At 40.9% G+C, this 19,352-nt stretch overlaps 1 protein-coding gene across 1 annotated transcript in view; it reads right to left on the bottom strand.

Annotated features, from left to right (window-relative positions):
• pcdh15b (protocadherin-related 15b) overlaps positions 1–19,352 on the bottom strand; it is a 226,517-nt gene that overhangs the window by 19,018 nt on the left and 188,147 nt on the right. Inside the window, exons 25-27 of the mRNA XM_017482601.3 lie at positions 8,249–8,358; positions 1,745–1,885; positions 11–138 (exon numbers count right to left, since the gene is read on the bottom strand). Of these exons, the coding sequence (XP_017338090.1) occupies positions 11–138; positions 1,745–1,885; positions 8,249–8,358 (379 nt within the window). The remainder of the gene's footprint in view (positions 1–10; positions 139–1,744; positions 1,886–8,248; positions 8,359–19,352) is intronic.

The following is a 19,352-nucleotide window of genomic DNA, read 5'->3' on the forward strand; positions in this document are numbered from 1 at the left end:
CAGTACAAACCTCAACCTGCAGGACTGATGTGAATGTCTTGGTGTCCTCTGTGACCCCAGCCAGGTAGAGCTGTTTAGTGAAAATGGGTGGATGGTCGTTTTCATCTTGCACCTCAATGAACACCTTGGCTGTGTTACCTGTGTGCAAAAAAGACTATATGAACCAAATCTTACATAATATACAATTCGGTGCCTTGGCCTCTTAGTTGCTTTATGGACTAATCGCCTCTTTAAGACAGCCTCCTCTATGTAGAGTAGTGCTTTTGCCATATTTTAGATTTAAAATTTTCATTGGTAATGGTTTTTGGTCTTGTTTTGACTTGAGCTCCTTGGACTTCAAGATGCTGATTGTTTAGGAATGTTCTCTACCAAACTCTGGGTTCTTCTAGGAACAGGTATATTTTTATTAAGACCATGTAACACTTTAATTGCTCAGAGGAGACCTCCATTCAACATATTATGTGACTTCTAATGGAATATGCTTGTACCAGAAATAATTTAGGGATTTCAGAGCAGTGGACGGTGAATACTTATGCAATCACAAATTGTATGCTTTAATTTGCAAATAATTTTGCAAGCTACATTAATTTAATTTTGATTGATTGACATATAATCCCAATTATGCCCATTCCAGTTCCTAGTTAAAACTCTACAAAATGTAGAAAATGTTAAGGCGGTAAATACTTACACAAAGCACGGTAGCATTATTATATCACTTAATCTCAATTGCAGGAAAGGAATAAATCTCTGATTAAATTATGCTGCAAATGCTAGCCGCTTCACTCCTACTCATCTGAATCTATAAAGTGAGTTCCTATACGTAGCAAATTATTGCTTGGCAGATTATGCCGTCTTTCTGTTCTGTCGCTTCTCACAGCAGAAAGCCAGAACATTCTCAGTGAGGGAGAGTGATCGCTTCATCCATCACCTAACAGAACACAGCACCATGCCAGGGGGCTTCTTGAACATTCTCTTTGCCATTGGCACTCACAATGGGCTACTTGACCACAGCTTGTCACATGGTCACTTCTAATGCATCACTGCAGGCTGATCTGTGTTTCGCTTAATTATTTCCACTAATTGAGCAAAAGTGCTTTCATCCACATAGTTCAAGAGGTGATACATGCATCCTTTCCCAGCCAAATTAATCAGCCCATTCATACACTACCTCATCTACATTTGCATTTCATCATTTGCTGAAGCCTTTTTTCTTTTTTTATTTTAGTGTAGTATGGACTTGTCAAGATGCCTGCCAGAAAATGTTCACTAACAGAGACACTATGTGGTGTTGACATGAATGCCTGTGACATGCAAAGTTGTTCATCGTAATTGGCTTTTTAAAACTAGTGAAATGTAATCTATGCAAACACTGATCTAAGAAACCACAACATGGACTGGTCCTAGCATGCCAACATACTGGGAGGAATCATATAAATAAATGAATGCCTCAAGCACTAGGCTACATGACAGGCAAAGGCAAACAGCTCCCAGTTACAGTTCTGTAATTGATGACAGAAATGTATAATTAATCTCCGATATGCACTCAAGCAACAAGGTGTTTTTATTAGATCTAAATAGATGAAAAAAGCCCCTATCTGAACACTGTCATGTGAAATGGGAATTCAGAACCAGATGAGTGACTTTTTGAGCAACAAGGCTTAGGGTTTGTGGCATGGAGAGACATCGTGCAGAGATTTCAACAACATAACGCATGCTGGAGAGACAGAACTGGTGGTTGACTCACTTTTTGCAGGAGCCCGCAGGTTGGATGAGATCACTCTCATGGAGTCGGCCTCCACACGCAGCACATAGCTGTTGTTGCTCTCAAAGTCCAGGGGTTTAGCTGTGCTGATCACTCCAGTCTGGTTGTTCAGGCTGAATTCGCCTGTGGCAAAAGTGTATGATAATTAGAGTGTAGAGCTGCGAATCTACAAATCTAATCAGCATTATTGTTATAATCCTCTGCAATCTAATCGGCAAAACTGATGCAATACGCTAATAAAAATATGTGGCAACAAATGGGCCACCTGTGTGGAGTATATGGGCAAACGTGTGTGGATATCTGACCATCACAACCATATGTGGTTTTCCCCAGTCTGTTGCCACACAGTTGGAAGCATACAATTGTATAGGATGTCTTTTGCATTTAAATTTCTCTTCATTGGAACTAAAAGACCCCAAACCTGCTCCAGCATGACAATGCCCCTGTGCACAAAGCGGGCTCTATGAAGACACGGTTAGCCAAGGTTGAAGTGAAAGAACTTGCACAGAACCCTGACCTCAACCCCCCTAAACACCTTTGGGATGAACTGGAATGCCAACTGTGCTCCAGACCTCCTTGACCTCATTAATGCTCTGCACTCCCCGCAGTTACAGGTTGTTAAACAAGCATATATACAGTAGTTGAGATTGGTCAAGTGTTGTCCATATAATGTAGTTGGCCTATGTTATGAAGTACGCTATGGGATTCTTGAATTGGAAGCGCTTTGAGCATGCTATGGAATGTCACTTTAGTCAGACTAAATGCATTTGATGGAAATGGCAGAGAATGTTATAGCTAAGAAAAAACAGTATGACCAAAATCCTCATCAGTGTTATAGAAAACTATGCTCTTTCTGACCCATCAGTGTCATTCATATAATTTGACCTTGTATTGTATTTAATTTTATGGCTTTATTGCTTTGATTGCTCTATAATGTAACCTTGGGCCTGTGAAGGGTGCTATGAAAATAAAATGCATTATATTATTATTACGTACCTCATGACATGACACACAACTTATGTTCCCTTTCAAAGGGAACTCCACGTTGCGTTTAGCATAACACTATGGGGAGCGACCAGCATCTGAATCTTGTGTAAAATCATGCCTATTTATAGGCTTGCCGTGATCAGGTGACGTGGCAATTAAGCGTGTCGTGTGATATATATATGGCATCTGTGAACCGCAGCGTTAGCCTTATTATCTTCAGTGAGACTGCATGTCGGTTGTTTGTGTAAAGAAACAAAAAGACGCTTAATTTCCTCTCTATCTTTTCTCAAAATCAATGGACTTTTCTATCCCTTTAAAAAAAGAGAAGGAAAAAAAAAGCATTGAACAAGAGAGAAAAATATGAGTGAGAATTCAGGAAGTGTGTTACGCCTTGCTCCCGTTTCATCAAGGGGAGTAGTGCACACTTTATGTATGAAATGTCTAGGGTAGAGCATGCGACAGCAGCCCTAAAGAGGTCTGACTGCGCATTGTAACGCCTACATTAGGCAGCTCCACTCGTGACTCGCTCTTTTCTCGGAAGCCGAAGCGAGTTGGGTTTCAGAGCCTCGCCGATCTGGGCCGGCCGGTGCCGAGGCATTTTGGAGCTTGCGTCGCGACTCCTCCTTCCATTATGGAAAGCCATAAAAAAAAAAATTAAAACCCACACCCAAAAATAATAGTAATAATTCCTCTCTGACTCCGAGGAGCCAGAAAGATGTGCTAAAAACTGAGAGCAGCATATAAAGAGCTGCTTGAAGTGATTACTAAGGCTGGATGAGCTTTTTTCTCCCCAATGAAAGTAAATCCTTCACACTGCAGAAAACTCTCCTTTCTTCCAGAAGTGCATGACAAAATATCAGGCTTCTGGGGGAAAACCATGCAAAAGCCGTATTTATAATCCCACGATGTTGGATTATTCGGCCATTGTGGGGAATGAACGGCATGGCTATTTATCTATGCTGACGGTGGAGGAGGTACCTCTCTCCATCGATGGCAGGTAATTTAGGGGGGCCGGATTTGCCATCCAAGCCATCATGTAAGGCCACCGTTGCATTGGTGGGCAAGGCCTATGCAGTAGTAGTCTTGCTTGTAGGTCACTGCAGACAGTGACAGTGTTGCAGGCCTACCAAGCAGACCTGCTGAGTAAGCTCGACATCTGGCGGCATTCAGCCAGTTCCTTCCCTGTTGTTCCTAGTTCACCCACCAGCACTAGCACGAGGGAGACACAGAAGGCGAGTATGGCACCCTGCCAAACCCTGCAGACAGCCAGGGGAACCGGGCGGCCACAGTCGCGGTCTGCTACTAGGCCTGATCTAAGAATCGTCATAAAGGCCAAGCAGACAAAGAGGAGTGGTCCTGAGGGGCCCTGGAGGGACGTATCAGGGGACATGAGGTTGTTAGGGAAGTTAGCCTCCAGTGCTACTGTAGGGCCTCTGGTCAGCGAGCTGTAACAGGGCAACGAAAATCTGATGCTTTCCCTCCAGTAGAATGTGGAATAGATAATGTCACTTAAAGACCATCTGGCAGCGGTTTAGAGCAGTCCAGTTTAGAGCTCGACATCCCAAAAAACCCCACCCCCCCACCCCTGGTTCAAAGGTGTGCTCACCACAGTAGCCAGCACAGACCAGAGCCCAACGATAGCGCAGGAACTAAGATCCCTCTTGGACAAAGGGGCCACAGAACATGTACCCCATTTCCTGGTCTGCAAAAAATAGAGACCAATTTTAGATCTGCGTCATCTGAACTGTACTCCTCGGACATACAGGTTCAAGATGCTGACACCCAAACTTATCGTTCCACAGATTCAGTTCTAAAAGGTAGATCTAGATCTAAAAGGTGCATATTTCCATATAGAAATATCACTAGCTTTATCCCCTCGCACCTTCGGCTCCACTGTGACTCCAGGGCATCTATGTGCTAAACTACATGCACGACTGGTTGATTCTAGCACGATCCAGGGAACTGGCGGTCGAACATCGTGATGTTGTTCTTGCCCACATGAAAAAGTTGGGGCTCAGGTTGAACCTCAAAAAAGTATGCTTTCTCCAGTGCAGTGGACAACTTTTCTAGGGGTTATAAGGATTCTAGCACGATGAGGGAATTTCTATCACCAACATGCATAGGGTCAGTCCTATCGACCCAGTCCTATCGATCAGTCTGCGCCGCCTGTTCAGGCAGGTGCAACTAATTCTTCTCTGGGCAGTGGGAAAGTTTTGACAGTGAGTGCAATGTACATTCTGGGCAACTGGAATGTGGGGGCAGACATCCTGTTGAGGCAGGAGCAGAGGCCCAGGGATTGGTGGCTCCATCCACAAGTGGTGGAATCCATATGGCGGAGGTTTGGCCAAGCGGGACTGCATGTGTTTGCCTCCAAGGAGACAACACACTGCCCGCTATGGTTCGCCCTCACTCCTCCCACACAATTAGGTGCACATGGTGCACCATGGTGCACATGTGGCCGAGGTCACATCTGTACGCTTTTCCCCCGATCGCTCTGCTCCCACAAGTTCTAGCGAGAGCCAATACAGTGTACGTCTGCTGCTAGTAGCACCTTATTGGCCAGTTCGAATATGGCTCTTAGAGATAATAGCCCTGCTAGATGGCACTCCTTGGGAGATTCCCATCCACAGGGATCCACTGTAGACCCAGTGAACTGCGCAATAGCTACAGTCCTGGAGTTCTTGCAAGGACGTTTCTCAGCAGGGTGGGTTCCTTCTACAATCAGGGTTCATGTGGCTGCCATTTCGGCCAGCCACGCCCTTGTTGATGGAGCCTCTGTCAGGCAACATCCTCTAACTTTGAGGTTTATGCGTGGTGTCAGGCATCTGAGGCCCATCTGCAGGCCACGCATACCTTCCTGGGACTTTTCTGTGGTCCTGGAAGGTCTGTCAGGTTCCCCATTTGAGTCCTTAGTGTCAGCCTCTGAGAAGCTTCTGACTCTAAAGGTAGCTCTCCTACTAGCCCTGACATCTCTCAAGCAGGTGGGAAATCTACAAGCTCTCTCTGTTGCCCCTTCCTGCCTTGACTTTGCCCCTGGATTAGCCAAGGCCTTCCTGTATCCTAGGCCGGATTACATTCCTAAAGTGCCTACATCTGCTGCCCACCCTGTGGTGTTGCAGGCTTTCTGCCCTCCTCTGTTCCTCACACCTGAACAAGAGAGAATGCACCTGCTGTGTCCAGTAAGGGCTCTCTGTACTTATGTCCACCACTCCGGCCAGTGGTTTAAGTTGGAGCAGCTGCTGGTCTGCTTTGGTGGCGACAGCAGAGGTGATGCTGTGTCAAAGCAGCGTATCTCTAATTGGATAGTGGAAGCAATCTCTATCGCTTATGAGGTGCGCGGTCTCGCTATACCTCTGGGCATAAGGGCTCATTCCACTAGGGGGGTCGCCTCCTCGAAGACTTTGTCCAAAGGGGTATCCTTACAGTATGTGTGTGCTGCTGCAGGGTGGTCTACGCCACACACATTCATTCAAAATTAGAGCCTGGATATTCATTCCGCCCTGGGCTCGAGTGTCTTGCAGTGACCCTCGGGCTTGGATCTTTTTGAACAGGCCGTACCCTCGGTATGACGGAGTGGGTATTCTCGTTTTCATAGTGTTATGCTAAATGCAACGTAGAGTTCCCTTTGAAAGGGCACATCTGGGTAACACATGTAACCCTGTTCCCTGAGAAGGGAACGAGACGTTGCTTAGTTTTGTCATACCGGTGGACACAGAAACAGTGGAACCGATGGGATGGTTATTAAATGTCAAGTATTTTTTTGAGTTGTCTTAGCTTTCTTGTTGTCCAAATTTATTTAATATTTTTGGCCTTATTTGAATGCGTTACTTTTGTCAAAAAGTCAGTAGTTGTATGGCAACACGATGAGATGGAAATGACTGATCATTCACACTCAAATGAATGATTAGTTTACAAGATGACCGCTTTCTCATTTGAAACATAACTCAAGCCATGTTTCAAAAAAATTTAATTCCCTGACTCCAGGCACTGAAGAGCATCACCAATAAAGCTTTGGAGTTGATAAAAAAAAATATTCGCCTTGTTGAATTTAGCATCCAAATAGTACATCCAAATTAGCATCCAAATATTTCACAATTTAATTAATTAGAACTTGAAAAGAAGTCTGTCTCCCTTTCCTTTCTTGGTCATGTTGACATATACAGTAGTTGAAAAAAGTGTGAGGAAGTACAGATTACTTTGGCTAACAAGCACTTGATCATATTCTTACGCTATGAAAATGTGATTAATGTCAATTATGCTGTTATACAGTTAGTGACCTGTTATTGAATTAACCCTAGTGAAGTGTTCTGTAATACTATTAGTTGACTGAAATGCTTTTAAATAAATATTTGTTGGGATTTAGTATATTTTATAACGTAATCTAACTAATAGATCAGATTAATTGATTACCCCATTTTAATGACGTTGTTTTCTGATAAATCTAGAACTCTAGCATCATACCATTGTAATAAAATATTAATTACAAGAAAACATTTCAACTAAACATGCTAAAATGAAAAGCTAATAAAAAAAAAAAAAAAACGAAATGAACAATACTATGAAAAGGCTACCATAATCTAACCTCTGGAGGCTTTCATTCATTATAAGGTTTGTGAATAAATTTTGTTGTATTCCATTAGTCTTCGTCTAAAGGCCATCAATTGGTAATGCTCTGGGTAAAATTAGGATTTCAGATGCAAACACCAGCTGCGTCTGAAGGCTCATCGTCATTTATTAAAGATTACTTCCTCTCTTAGATGATGTCACTGTGCTAAACCTCTTAGATTCAGTAACTTTGAAGGATCGCTTTATCTTGTTCTTTTTACAGCAACAACTGGCACTTTGATTAGCTGCATGCTCTGATTCTAATGACAGCGAAACCAAAACCAACCCTCTCTCATTTCTGACCAGCAACCCAATGTATTTTAATGCGATTCCCAATATAGCAGGCAATTTCACCTGAACACACTGCGAGCATAAGGCTTAATATTGCTGATAATATGCTTCTCTCTCTCTCTCTCTCTCTCTCTCTCTCTCTCTCTACCTTGGTTTCTCTCCCTAAAGACAACATGAGCAATAAGAAACTCCATCTCAAAGCCTCCTGTCTGTACTCTGGAGCTCTCTCAGCAGCTGTGTGCTACCTTTCGCCTGAATCTGCACTCTTACTATTCTGGGCTTGATGTGTTACACATTTTAATGTGATACATTACTGTTAGCTTTCACTCATCCTGCAGGCTGCTCTTAATGGGCTGGTGTCTATATATTACAGCCAGTATCCAATTTTGCACTTATCCTCTTATTGAAAGCCCTAATAAAGGAATATTTCATTCAAAAAATGCTGATATTCAGTCCACCCTAGCCCTCTATGCCACTCCCATTGTACAGTCCTTATTAGCAGCATTAACCCTATTTGAAGAGTTGTTAGAGGTCAATTATACTTGCTCTCTGTCTGGAGAGTCAAATCTGCTGTGTAGTGTGCAGGTAAAAGTGAGCACTCACCCCCTTCATTCCCTTCAGTGATGGAGTAGACGATGCTCTGATTTATGGCAGAAGCCAGGATGACCCCGACCACCTTCCCTACAGGAGCTTTTTCACTGACTGGTGGGAACCTGCACACACAGACACACACACACACACACACACACACACACACACACACACACACACACACACACACATACACATACACACGCACATGCACACACACACGCACGCACACACAGAAATTTATTACAATATTGGATCAGCTTCCTACAAAAATTAACTTTCAACAAATATATGAACAGAAAAACAAAATCTGCACACCAAGCCACTCCAGCTCATCTGAGGGCATCCTGCCACAAGTGTGAGTGTCCATCTACACATATGAGTAATGTTCCTATTGCAAAACCATGATCTCTCATCGACAACAACAGCACAGAAAGCTGCTATAGAGCACAAACCTATTCATGACTGATGCTGGGAATGCCAATCTAAACCACTATCACGTAACAGAAATTAGTGATCACAGGTGCAGATGCAGAAAGTGTGTGCTATATCCAATTCACACATCCTTTCACTCAAGCGCATGAATATACAGAGTCATGGATACAACTTGATGGTGGGTTCTTGTTTCATAAAACGAGCTCAATTCATTTCAGCTGTAAAAGCCCCCTTGATTCACATTTAGAGGGAGAGGGAAGAAAAACACACGAGTGATTAATCAGCTACTATGGTTAATAGAATTTCGGGAGTGCTCACTGTAGCAAAGGTATTAAAATGCTAGTCAGTTGTGCATGTGCTGCAGGAATGTCTTATTATTGAGGGGATGCAGCTGTTTCAGAGTCAAACAGCTAGCATAAAAAGTCAGCAGTGTGGAATTGAAAAATGTCACATCTAGAATTTACTGCCTTTGTTTGTATCATTATGTCATTAAGTGGGCTGCAGAAGTCTCAATAGTATTGTATAATGGTTTATTTGAAAAATGTGACAAAAGGTAATAAACTATACTGTATATCTTTTTCTTCTCATTCCTATGATATATATTAGACAAGCCTGTTTTCATGGGTTGCAATTTTTGACATAAAGCCACAAAATTTGGCAGAGATGTAAATCCCATATGGGAATGGGGCACTTTTGCGTTAGGGTAAAATTACAGTTACTGTGTAGCAACGGTCCAAACTGCATTTTCTCCCCATAGGAATAGACTGCATTTCATTTGTCCTGCTTTCACATGATTAGACCTTTTTTAATTCAAATATAATAAAGAAAATTAAAACTGCATTGTTCCACATACTAACCCTAGCAACCACCTGGACTGTGAAAGCAACCAAATGACATGCTGCGTTTCTGTAGCAACTACTAGCTACCACCTAGCAACCACCTGGGATCATATTTAAACCTTACAGAAAGACCACCCAGCTGGAAAAAAACAAAACAATAAAAACCCTCACAGTATTTGTAATGGTTTTAATGGTTATAATGGGAATTGTATTGGTGTAATGGAAACTGTAATGGTCCCTGTGGGTCTCTACTGGTAATTTGGTAATAATAGTAATAGGTTTAATTTTTAGCTGATGGTTTGTAATGGTATTTGTAGTTGAAAACCATTAGAATTTCTGTGATGGTTTCTGTTGTTGTTGTTTTTTTTTTCCCAGCAAGTCATAGCAACCACCTGGGACCCCATAACAGCCACCTAGTAATCCCTTAGCAATCATAACATAGGAACAAACTAGCACCACCCTAGCAACCAACTGGAATATGATAGCAACCACTAAAAGGCACTAAGACAATCTAAAAGTAACTGCAATATGTGCTTTTATTGGAAAATTATCCATGCCTAGGTAGTGTGATACTGTACACTTTAACCATTTATATTTACATTTATTGTTGTGGGACATATGTGAGACCAGTTCCTGTTATTACTTATGCTAATAGCAGCTATAAACAATCATTCCCTTAGCAGCCTTTTCTCTTTCTTTAAGTTAATAAGACAAAAATAAAAATAAAAAAAAGGTTGGCATGATACTGAAGAAAATGGAAGGTCTCTGTTCTGAAGACTTTACCATGGTGGAAAACTTACTGACCTTTACAAATCACTGACACCTGAGACTCCTTTCCTTTCATTGTTAAATAACAACTTTTTTTTTTTTTAATCTGTAATTTTTAGCCTTAGATTGTGTTGCATGTTCACCATACAAGTCCCTGTGAATGGGCTGTTGCTATAGAAGCAATAACATACTCTTAAAAAAAACCCCACAGTAATATAAACCTATTATTTATTTCACGGCCAGAAGAGCTGTTGTTACAGAAAATTATTCCACGCCTCCCGATTTGAAAATTGAATAATGCTGTGGTATAAAATGACTTAATTTGCATTCATAGATAGATAAAATATAATCCAACCATCCATCCATCCATCCTCTATACTGCTTATCCTACAGGGTCACGGGGAACCTGGAGCGTATTCCAGGGAGCATCGGGCACAAGGCGGGTTACACCCTGAACAGGGTACCAATCCATTGCAGGGCACAATCACACACACATTCACACACTACAGACACTTTGGACATGCCAATCAGCCTACCATGCATGTCTTTGGACTGGGGAAGGAAACCCCCGCAGCACAGAGAGAACATGCAAACTCCTCACACACAGGGCAGTGGAGGGAATCGAACTCCAAACCCTGGAGGTGTGAGGCGTACGTGCTAACCACCACATGATGCACCCCTAAAATATAATCTAAATATAATAAATACAACCTTGAAGACAGTACATTTTTATGCCTCCCTTTATTCACAGCCTACAGGCAGTTGTACAGCTGCACTGGCTGCTTATCTACCTAATGTGGTTTTCACTGGAATATAGGTAAAAGCCTTTAAATAAAGCCTTAAAGCCATTCTTAAAGCCTTTAAGAATAAAATAAAGACATTTTCTTTAAGTTGATTTTTCAAGTTAGATTACATGCAGAAAAAAGTTTGATCAAGTTTGATCAAAATCTGCCCTTTTTGGTGTCTTTTTAGTTGCAGTCACATCAATGTCCAATATGTTTCCCCAGACCACCACACATTTCTAACATTTCATATGAATTGCATGTTCTTACTACATCTGTTACACAATCTACCAATTTGCACCCATGGACATGGATTTAATTTTCCCTCAATGCTCTGAAACTGAAAATCTACTTCGTCCTCTTTTGTAAATCTTTACAGATGATGGGCACATATTAAAGCGAAGCTACGTTGTGTTCAAAACAAACTAAATCCTCCAGGTGAGAATACTGCCTGAAGATTTTTTTTTCCCTCTCCAGAAGACCATCTTGCTTGTTAATTTGGTCCCAAACAAACCTACAGTACAGGGCCATTTGTTCTGTTCCAGGTACTGGTTAAGGTCTTGAGCTGTTGTTATTCCAGGCCAGCAGATGACAGAGGCTTCTTCACCTCTTGTAATCCCTTTTTAAGCACTCCCTGACCACATGGACATGCACACTCCATCTGTCTCTTCACCAAGCTCCTCCTGGTCTGCCCACCCTGCCCGTGGTGTGCTGTTTTGGCCCAGATAAGAGAGTCCATTCCTCGCTTGCTCTTGGTGTGCTGACAGAGCTCTAATGATCGCTCAACTCCACTCCACACACGCACACACAGACACACACACACACACACACTTAAGTGTCTAATGAAGTCCCCTGAGGCCAGCATCCCCATGAGTTCAGTCGGTGATTCTCTGCACTCCACAGTGCCATGCTTAACCCTCATGTCCTGTTCACTATACAGAAATTGATGTTCCTTTCACCCAGACAGTCTCTTTGGATATTATGTTAAATTTTTCCATATCCACCCGATGGCAGGTTTGAGTGCACAGGTGGGAGTGTAAATAATTGGTAGAGGAAATACTCTCAGGACAAAATGGCTTAAACCTAATGTCTAATAGTGCTTTTTCAGGATCAGTAGAGGAATTAAAGTACAAAATACAAATTTTACATTTAGTAAACATTTCAAACAGACCATTCTGACTCAATACAGAACAATACAAAACAATACAGAACAGGATGCCATTTTCCAGACTAGTACTGGACCTACCTGTGTGCAATGGTAAATGTGTGGTAGTCTGGGAAAACCAGTCACTATAGCTAAATTCTGCTGAAAATTGACCAAACCTTTTTGTAATGATATCTACAGTAAAACCTTGCTAGCTAAGTGTGCTTTTCTCACAATTTGATTGTTTTTGATAGCAAAATAGACATAAGCCTAAGTGGCTCTGTTTGTAAAATGTCCACAGTTCTCCAGAACCGTCATAGCATAATCAATACATAATCAAAACACAAATATCTTACCCACTCTGTACAGATGACAAAGTTTTAAAATGATTAAATGACCTAATGAAAGACATTTATGTCTTTTTTTTAAATTATTGACTCAGTGATTATGTACCCACCAATGTCAGCATGAACAGACATCAGTGGAGTGAAAAGATGACAGTGAGGTTTTTTAAATGACTTTTAAATGACTGACTTTTACCTCAGGTGATGAGACTGAGACTGATGTGGATGTTGCTGATAACTCATTTCCTGAGATTTGAAAATCTGGAATTTGGCAGTAATGTCCCCCCCACCCATAAATAAACCAGGTTATGTAAATGTAGTGGTAGACAGTAGGCAATATGTGCAAATACAGTAAGACACCAAATTCCATTCGGGATTTCAAGGCAACTTCAAGCCTGTAGTTTTCAGAACTACATGCACTCGAAGAGCACTTTGTTAGGAACACCTACACATTCATGCAATTATCTTATCAGCCAATCGTGGCAGCAGTGCATTACATAAACTCATGCAGATATTGGCCAGCAGCTTCGGGTAATGTTCACATCAAAAGCACCTCAGAATGCATAACATATTGAACCTTGAGGCGGATGGGTTACAACAGCAGAAGACTATGTCGGGTTACATTTCTGTCAACCACTGGGTACAGGCTCACCTAAACTGGACAGTTGAAGACTGGAAAAATGTTGCCTGCTCTGATGAAACTCAATTTCTGCGGAGGCAAACAGATGGTAGGGTCATAATTTGGCACCAGCAGCTTTAATCCACAGACCCACCTTGCCTTGTGTCAATAGTTCATGCTGGTGGAGGCTGTGTAATGGTGTGGGGAATGTCACACTTTGGGCCCGTTATTACCAATCAATCATCGCTTGAATGTCATAGCCTATTTGAGTATTGTTGCTGACCATGTGCATCCCTTCATGGTCACAATTTTCCCATCTTCTAATGGCTACTTCCAGCATGATAATGCACCCTGTCATAAAGCAAAAGCAATCTAATAAAACACATTTGGGATGTGGTAGAAGGGGAGAAAAGTGCACCTGAAAAATCTGCAGGGATTGTGTGATGCAATCATGTCAACATGGACCACAATCTCAAAGAAATGCTTTCAACATCTTGTAAAACCCATGCCATGAATAATTGAGGCTGTTTTGAGGGCAAAGGGAGGCCCTGCCCAGTATTAGTATAGTGTTCCTAATAAAGTGCATATTAGAAAATGTCAAAACTTGACCGTGTTAAATGTTTTCACAGGCTACCACACAAAACTTCAGTATTAGGAAAAACACTGATGTACACAAAAGCTTTTAATCTCATATTTGAGCTTTGTGTAATATGTAAAGAACAAAGGAAAGCTTAACCCATTTTATTTATCTGATCTGTAAATAAGAGATGATAGCAATGCAGGATCAAATCGAGCAGATAACGCCAAGTAGTTTTAATTATTTTCCTTTTAGGACAAACTAATCAAATACATAATCCTTATAAATGATAGTCAACAGTGTTATAAATCCTGGTGTTCTATTTAGGGAGGACTGCCACAAAACTATCCTGACTTTTGTCTTTTTTTTTTTTTTGCAGATCACAGTTCTAAGGCAAAGATATTCCGTATACCAGAAGGGGATTCAGTCTTTGTCCATATTCATACCATTCTGTTGAAACACGTTCAATTGAAACTCTTCAGAAACCCCAGGCTTTGTTTTGTTGGCGTGTAATAAAAGAAACAACTCGCCGGCATTCAAGCACAAAATAGGAACATAAGTTATCTAATGCAAACCAGAGTAGCTGGCTGATAGCAATTTGGCATGAATATGTGATAACTTAATTTTTTTTTTAACGAATGGATCTGTCTGAGTGTGCCAGACACACGCTGCATGCACACTGGAAAATGCACTTTACATGATTTAAATAGAAACTGAAGTGCCTTTTTCCAAATCTTTAGTGCGTGTATGTGGCCTTTGATCCAACAGCTCAAGGATATGAAAGGAATAGTTCACTCTAAACATGCCATCTATGATAATCATGACTGAAAGCTAGCAGTGTCAGGCTACAATCATGCAACTGAAACCTGTGAATTCTGCCTCACGGTTACAATTCGGATTATCCTGTTTCTTTAATCCTTAGAGGAACAAGTCTTTTGGGGTAACAGTCTACCAGCATGGCACATCTTAACTTGGCAATATTTTCCCACTCTTTGTTGCAAAAGCATTCTAGATCCATCAAATTGTACGGGCATCTCCTGTGCACAGCCAACTTCAGGTCACCCCACGGATATTTAGTTAGATTCAAATACGACTCTGGCTAGGTCAAAAACATTGATTATCTTTTGGTTAAGCCATTCATTTGTGTATTTGGATGTATGCTTTGGGTTATTGTTGTTCTTAAACGTAAAATACATTTTTATTCTCAGCTTACTAGCAGAAACCTGAAGGTTTTGCACTAAAATTGACTGGTATTTGGAACTATTCATGTTTCCCTCCACCTTGATAAAAGCCCCAGTTCTGGCAGAAGAAAAACAGCCCTAAAGTATGATGATGTCACCACCATGCTTCACCATGGTTATGGTGTTATTTTGGTGATGTGCTTTTTTTCACCAAACATGGTCTTTTGGAATTATTATACTTTTGCATTGGTCTCATCAGACCATAACACACTTTGTCACATGAGGTGATTTATTTGATTTTTTTGTGAGAAAGGGCCTCCATGTAGACACCCTGCTCCATAGTCCAGACATATGAAGAATATGAGAGATTGCTGTCACATGCAGAGAATAATCAGTACTTGTCAGATATTCCTGCAGCTTCTTTAATGCTGCTGTAGGTGTCTTGGCAGCCTTCCTGATAAGTTTTTGTCTTGTCCTTTAATACATTTTGGAGGGATGTCACTGTGGCGCTTCATTTTCTCTATTTGTTGTTGACGGCTTTTACTATGCATCTAACGTTTTGGAAATTCTTTTATACCCCTCTTAAGATCAAAAAAGTTCTGACATGATTTATATTGAATTCATTTTTTTAACATAAAACAACCTGACATTTTAACAGAAGTGTGTAGACTTTTTATATCCATTGTAACTAATTAACTAGCTTAACATACTTTATTACATTATGGTAGCGTTCAGGTTTTTTTTTTATTCTGTGCAACTAAAATATTTGAACAAGCTTTCACTTGTTCACCCCCATGGGCTAGCTTTAGATTTATGATTTGGTAAACTTGGTACTGTTCCAGTTCTGTCCAGACATGATATTTTGTCCTTATGTATCCATGGAACATCTATAAAAATGGACATGATTAAAGTGTAAACTTTGCTCTTTTGTGCTCTCTAGCCAAAGTCCCACCATCTCATTTTTTCACATTCACTACACAACAGTGTTCCAGCTCCATGAGCAAGTGAAGTCAACAGCCTCACTCTCATCTCTGTAGGGTACATCAGCTCAAGACCCACCCGCCGTGAGAACTTAGCATGCCTCCCAAGCAAACCAGGGTCACTCCGTGGTAATCCATGCTGACCCCTTTTAAACAAAAAAGAGCTTTTTCGGCTGTGCTAAAGGTTCTGGCAGCAGATTACGTACTGACCTTTTTAAACCATTTGCAATCAGTGCGCTGGCAACCAGGTGCCACACTGTGCTTGTCCTTTCCAAACAAGAGCAATAGGGCAAGCAGCATTCTGGTTAACTTGGTGGGGTAGAGGTGGTCATTGAGTGAAATGTCCTCTGCCATTCAAAAACAATTTCCACTCCACCAGAATGTATTAATTCCAAGGGGGTTGTGTATTATAGATTGGCTGTTGAGCCAGTGAGAACACTAACTCCAGCTGCTGCTTTACAAATCACTATTCACAGCAATTTATCACTTCAACAAAGCAATTTTGACACCTTGCGACTAAAGGAAGGTGTTATATTATCAGGTCTGAGGGGGCGGTGCAATCAATTAGAAAATCGTCCAGGAGAGATATAAGAGAAGATTAGATTTGTGAAAGTGGAAGATGAAATGGTCTGTGAATAAAAAAAAAAGTACCAAAAGCACTCAGAGCAGATAAATACCTCCATTTTAAAGCTTGAGCAGTCAAATTCTTGCACTCAAGAGTTCAGCTCATTTGCATACATAGCAGTCTTTTAGATGTTTACTAATCAAGCTGTAGAGCAGCCTATAAAGTCTTATGAATATTTTATAAGCAGCTCTTGTCCTGCCAATGAAAAAGAGTGCACAGGAAGTCATCTGTGATTTAGCCATACATGGATTAAAGTAAGAGAAGCCATTAAGATGATTAATTGGTACTACACCCATGATTCACTTTTGTTCTCTTTAGGCTCTTGTGCGGGTGTCAGCTCATCAAAGTCATCGAAGACAAATAATCCTCAGTCTGAACAACACAAGGAAATAAACAACAGTGCATGGCAAAGGATATGATAGTACAAGCCATAAAACATTATGGACATAAAAAAAATAATCATACAGCAGTCAAAAAGCCATTATCTAGACCACACAGCTAAACATATGGCATATATGGTGTATGCTTGCATCATAAAAATACAGGTTGGGGGCAGGAATGTGCTTAGTGTTCTTGTGATGTCATGGAAACACCAGAAAAAAGTCTTGTAAAATAAAATGCAAATAATAAACAGAAAACAGCTTTATTCTGGGTTTACGCTGTTAATAATATACCGTTTTAATGAGTCTTAACTTTTTGTTGGACAAAGTCTTGATATATTATTAACAGCGTAAACCCAGAATAAAGCTGTTTTCTGTTTATTATTTGCATTTTAAAACTCATTAAAACAGTTAATCTGGTATTAGAAATTCTAATAAATTACAAAATGACACACACATGCACATGCTCACACACACACATTCAGTGACTGATTCAGTGATTCATTGATTTGTTCAACTACAGTAACCACATTATTCAGGTCAGGGTTGCAATCTCTTTTGTTCATATGACCTTTCTATAGCTCTAATCAGTACATCAGTAGTTCACTTATTTTGGTCCACCTGCTTGGTAACACAAACAGGGGATTTTGGCAACGTTGTGATGTGTTGCTTCCTGTGAAGCTCATCTCAAACTGTTAATTTGCAGGTGTATTTCTAGTTATCCAAACATTGTGTCAGGGATTGCAGACAGATGCAAGCGCAGTTAAAGCTCTTAATGAGAAGCAGGCAGACAAATCCAAAACGTAAGGCAATATTGTAAACTGATATCAGGCAAGGGTCAGGCGATCGGCAAACGGGCATAAACGGGGCATACATGAGAATCACAACCTAGAAAGAAAACCAGATCAAAAACCATAAAACAAGAAACACATGACAGAACGGCTCAGTAGAGTACTGGTGGCAAAACACAGAAACAATACTTTGCACAGAACAAAGACTCACGGGGGTTTAAATATACAATGAAATCAAAGGGCAAAATATAAAAAGCTGTGAATAATGATGACACATGAGGGAGACAACAAATAACAAGACAGGGGTGGAGACAAGACATAAACCATAACAAAACACGTGTCGAAAACTGAGCAAAGTTTGGCAACCCAGAAGAGCATGCTGTTGTGCTACAGGCTGTTGAGCGGGCTGCTTGCTCTGGAGCTCAGTGCGATGGGAAATCTCTGACACACTGCCTTTTAAGACACTGACTCATGAGAGAGTATGACCTCGAGACAGCTTCCTTCTATTTCAGACACAGCTAATATGTAAAGCAAAAGGTGCCCAAATCCAGTCACAGATGGATGATGTTACAGCAGAGTTGGGTGATTTCCCTGGTATCCCAGAAGGTTTAATATGTGTATTAGAACAGAAAAATCATTGCTGGACTTGGGCCCGAGCTCTGACTGGCATTGAGCTGATATAAAGAAAGCAGTCATGGGGTCAACAGGTTTAGCTTTTGCCATGCAAGCCTTTTTAATCAGCAATATAATCCACCTTGACTGCAGGATTTTCACACCCTAGAATTTCCAGAGAAAAAAGAAATCCATCAGATGACAGTTTTGTAGATGCACCATGTGAATGAGAAAGGTTAGAGAATGACCCAATCTATTTAAGCTAACAGAAAGGTCACATGCTCACAAGCACTCCACAGCAATAGTGCTTAGAGGAGCATTTCCAAACATACGTTGAACTTTCGAGTGAATAGGTTACAGCAGTACAACACAATGGTAGATAAGGACAGGAAGATAAGGTCATGTGTTGGAATAATATGGTAATTGGAATATTGATTTTTGCTGTGACATCTTGACAGGCTGTGAGATAGCAAGATCAGAGTTTGGTGGTAACAGCATAAATCCATGGATTTATCCTGCCTCATGTTGCTGGTGTTATAATTAGCAGGCTCTGATGATTGCAAATGTATTTGTACTAGAATTTCCTTTAACCAATGTGAAAATTTAAATCTAAGCTCAAAAAATGTAATTTTTTCCCCTTAAAGGAGTCATATGATGCTTTTCAATGTTTCCTTTTTTTTAAATGTGTAATGTATCTGTTTTTGCATGTATAGGATATGCAAAGTTGCAAAGCTCATAGTCTCTCCGAAAAGGATTTATTCTATCTAACAGAGACCAATGCTCCAGACCTGCCCAAAACACCTCGTTCGAAGTCCAGATATTACTTCCACAAATGTCTACATCACCATTCAAAATATTAGCATAATCTCCCCCAAAGACAGCCACGAAGAAAGAAGGCGAGGCTCCAGTGAATTTTTTGGTGCCATGTCATGGAGACACTGTGTGTTTTGGTGCAAAAGCAAAACCCTTTTGTTTGGCTTTCTGAAAACAGATGTAATTAGGAATAGGTGCTTGCTATTTATTTATAGCACTGTTCCTG

This window comes from Ictalurus punctatus, chromosome 13 (genome assembly GCF_001660625.3).
Source record: "Ictalurus punctatus breed USDA103 chromosome 13, Coco_2.0, whole genome shotgun sequence".
In the NCBI taxonomy this organism is placed as follows: Eukaryota; Metazoa; Chordata; class Actinopteri; order Siluriformes; family Ictaluridae; genus Ictalurus; species Ictalurus punctatus.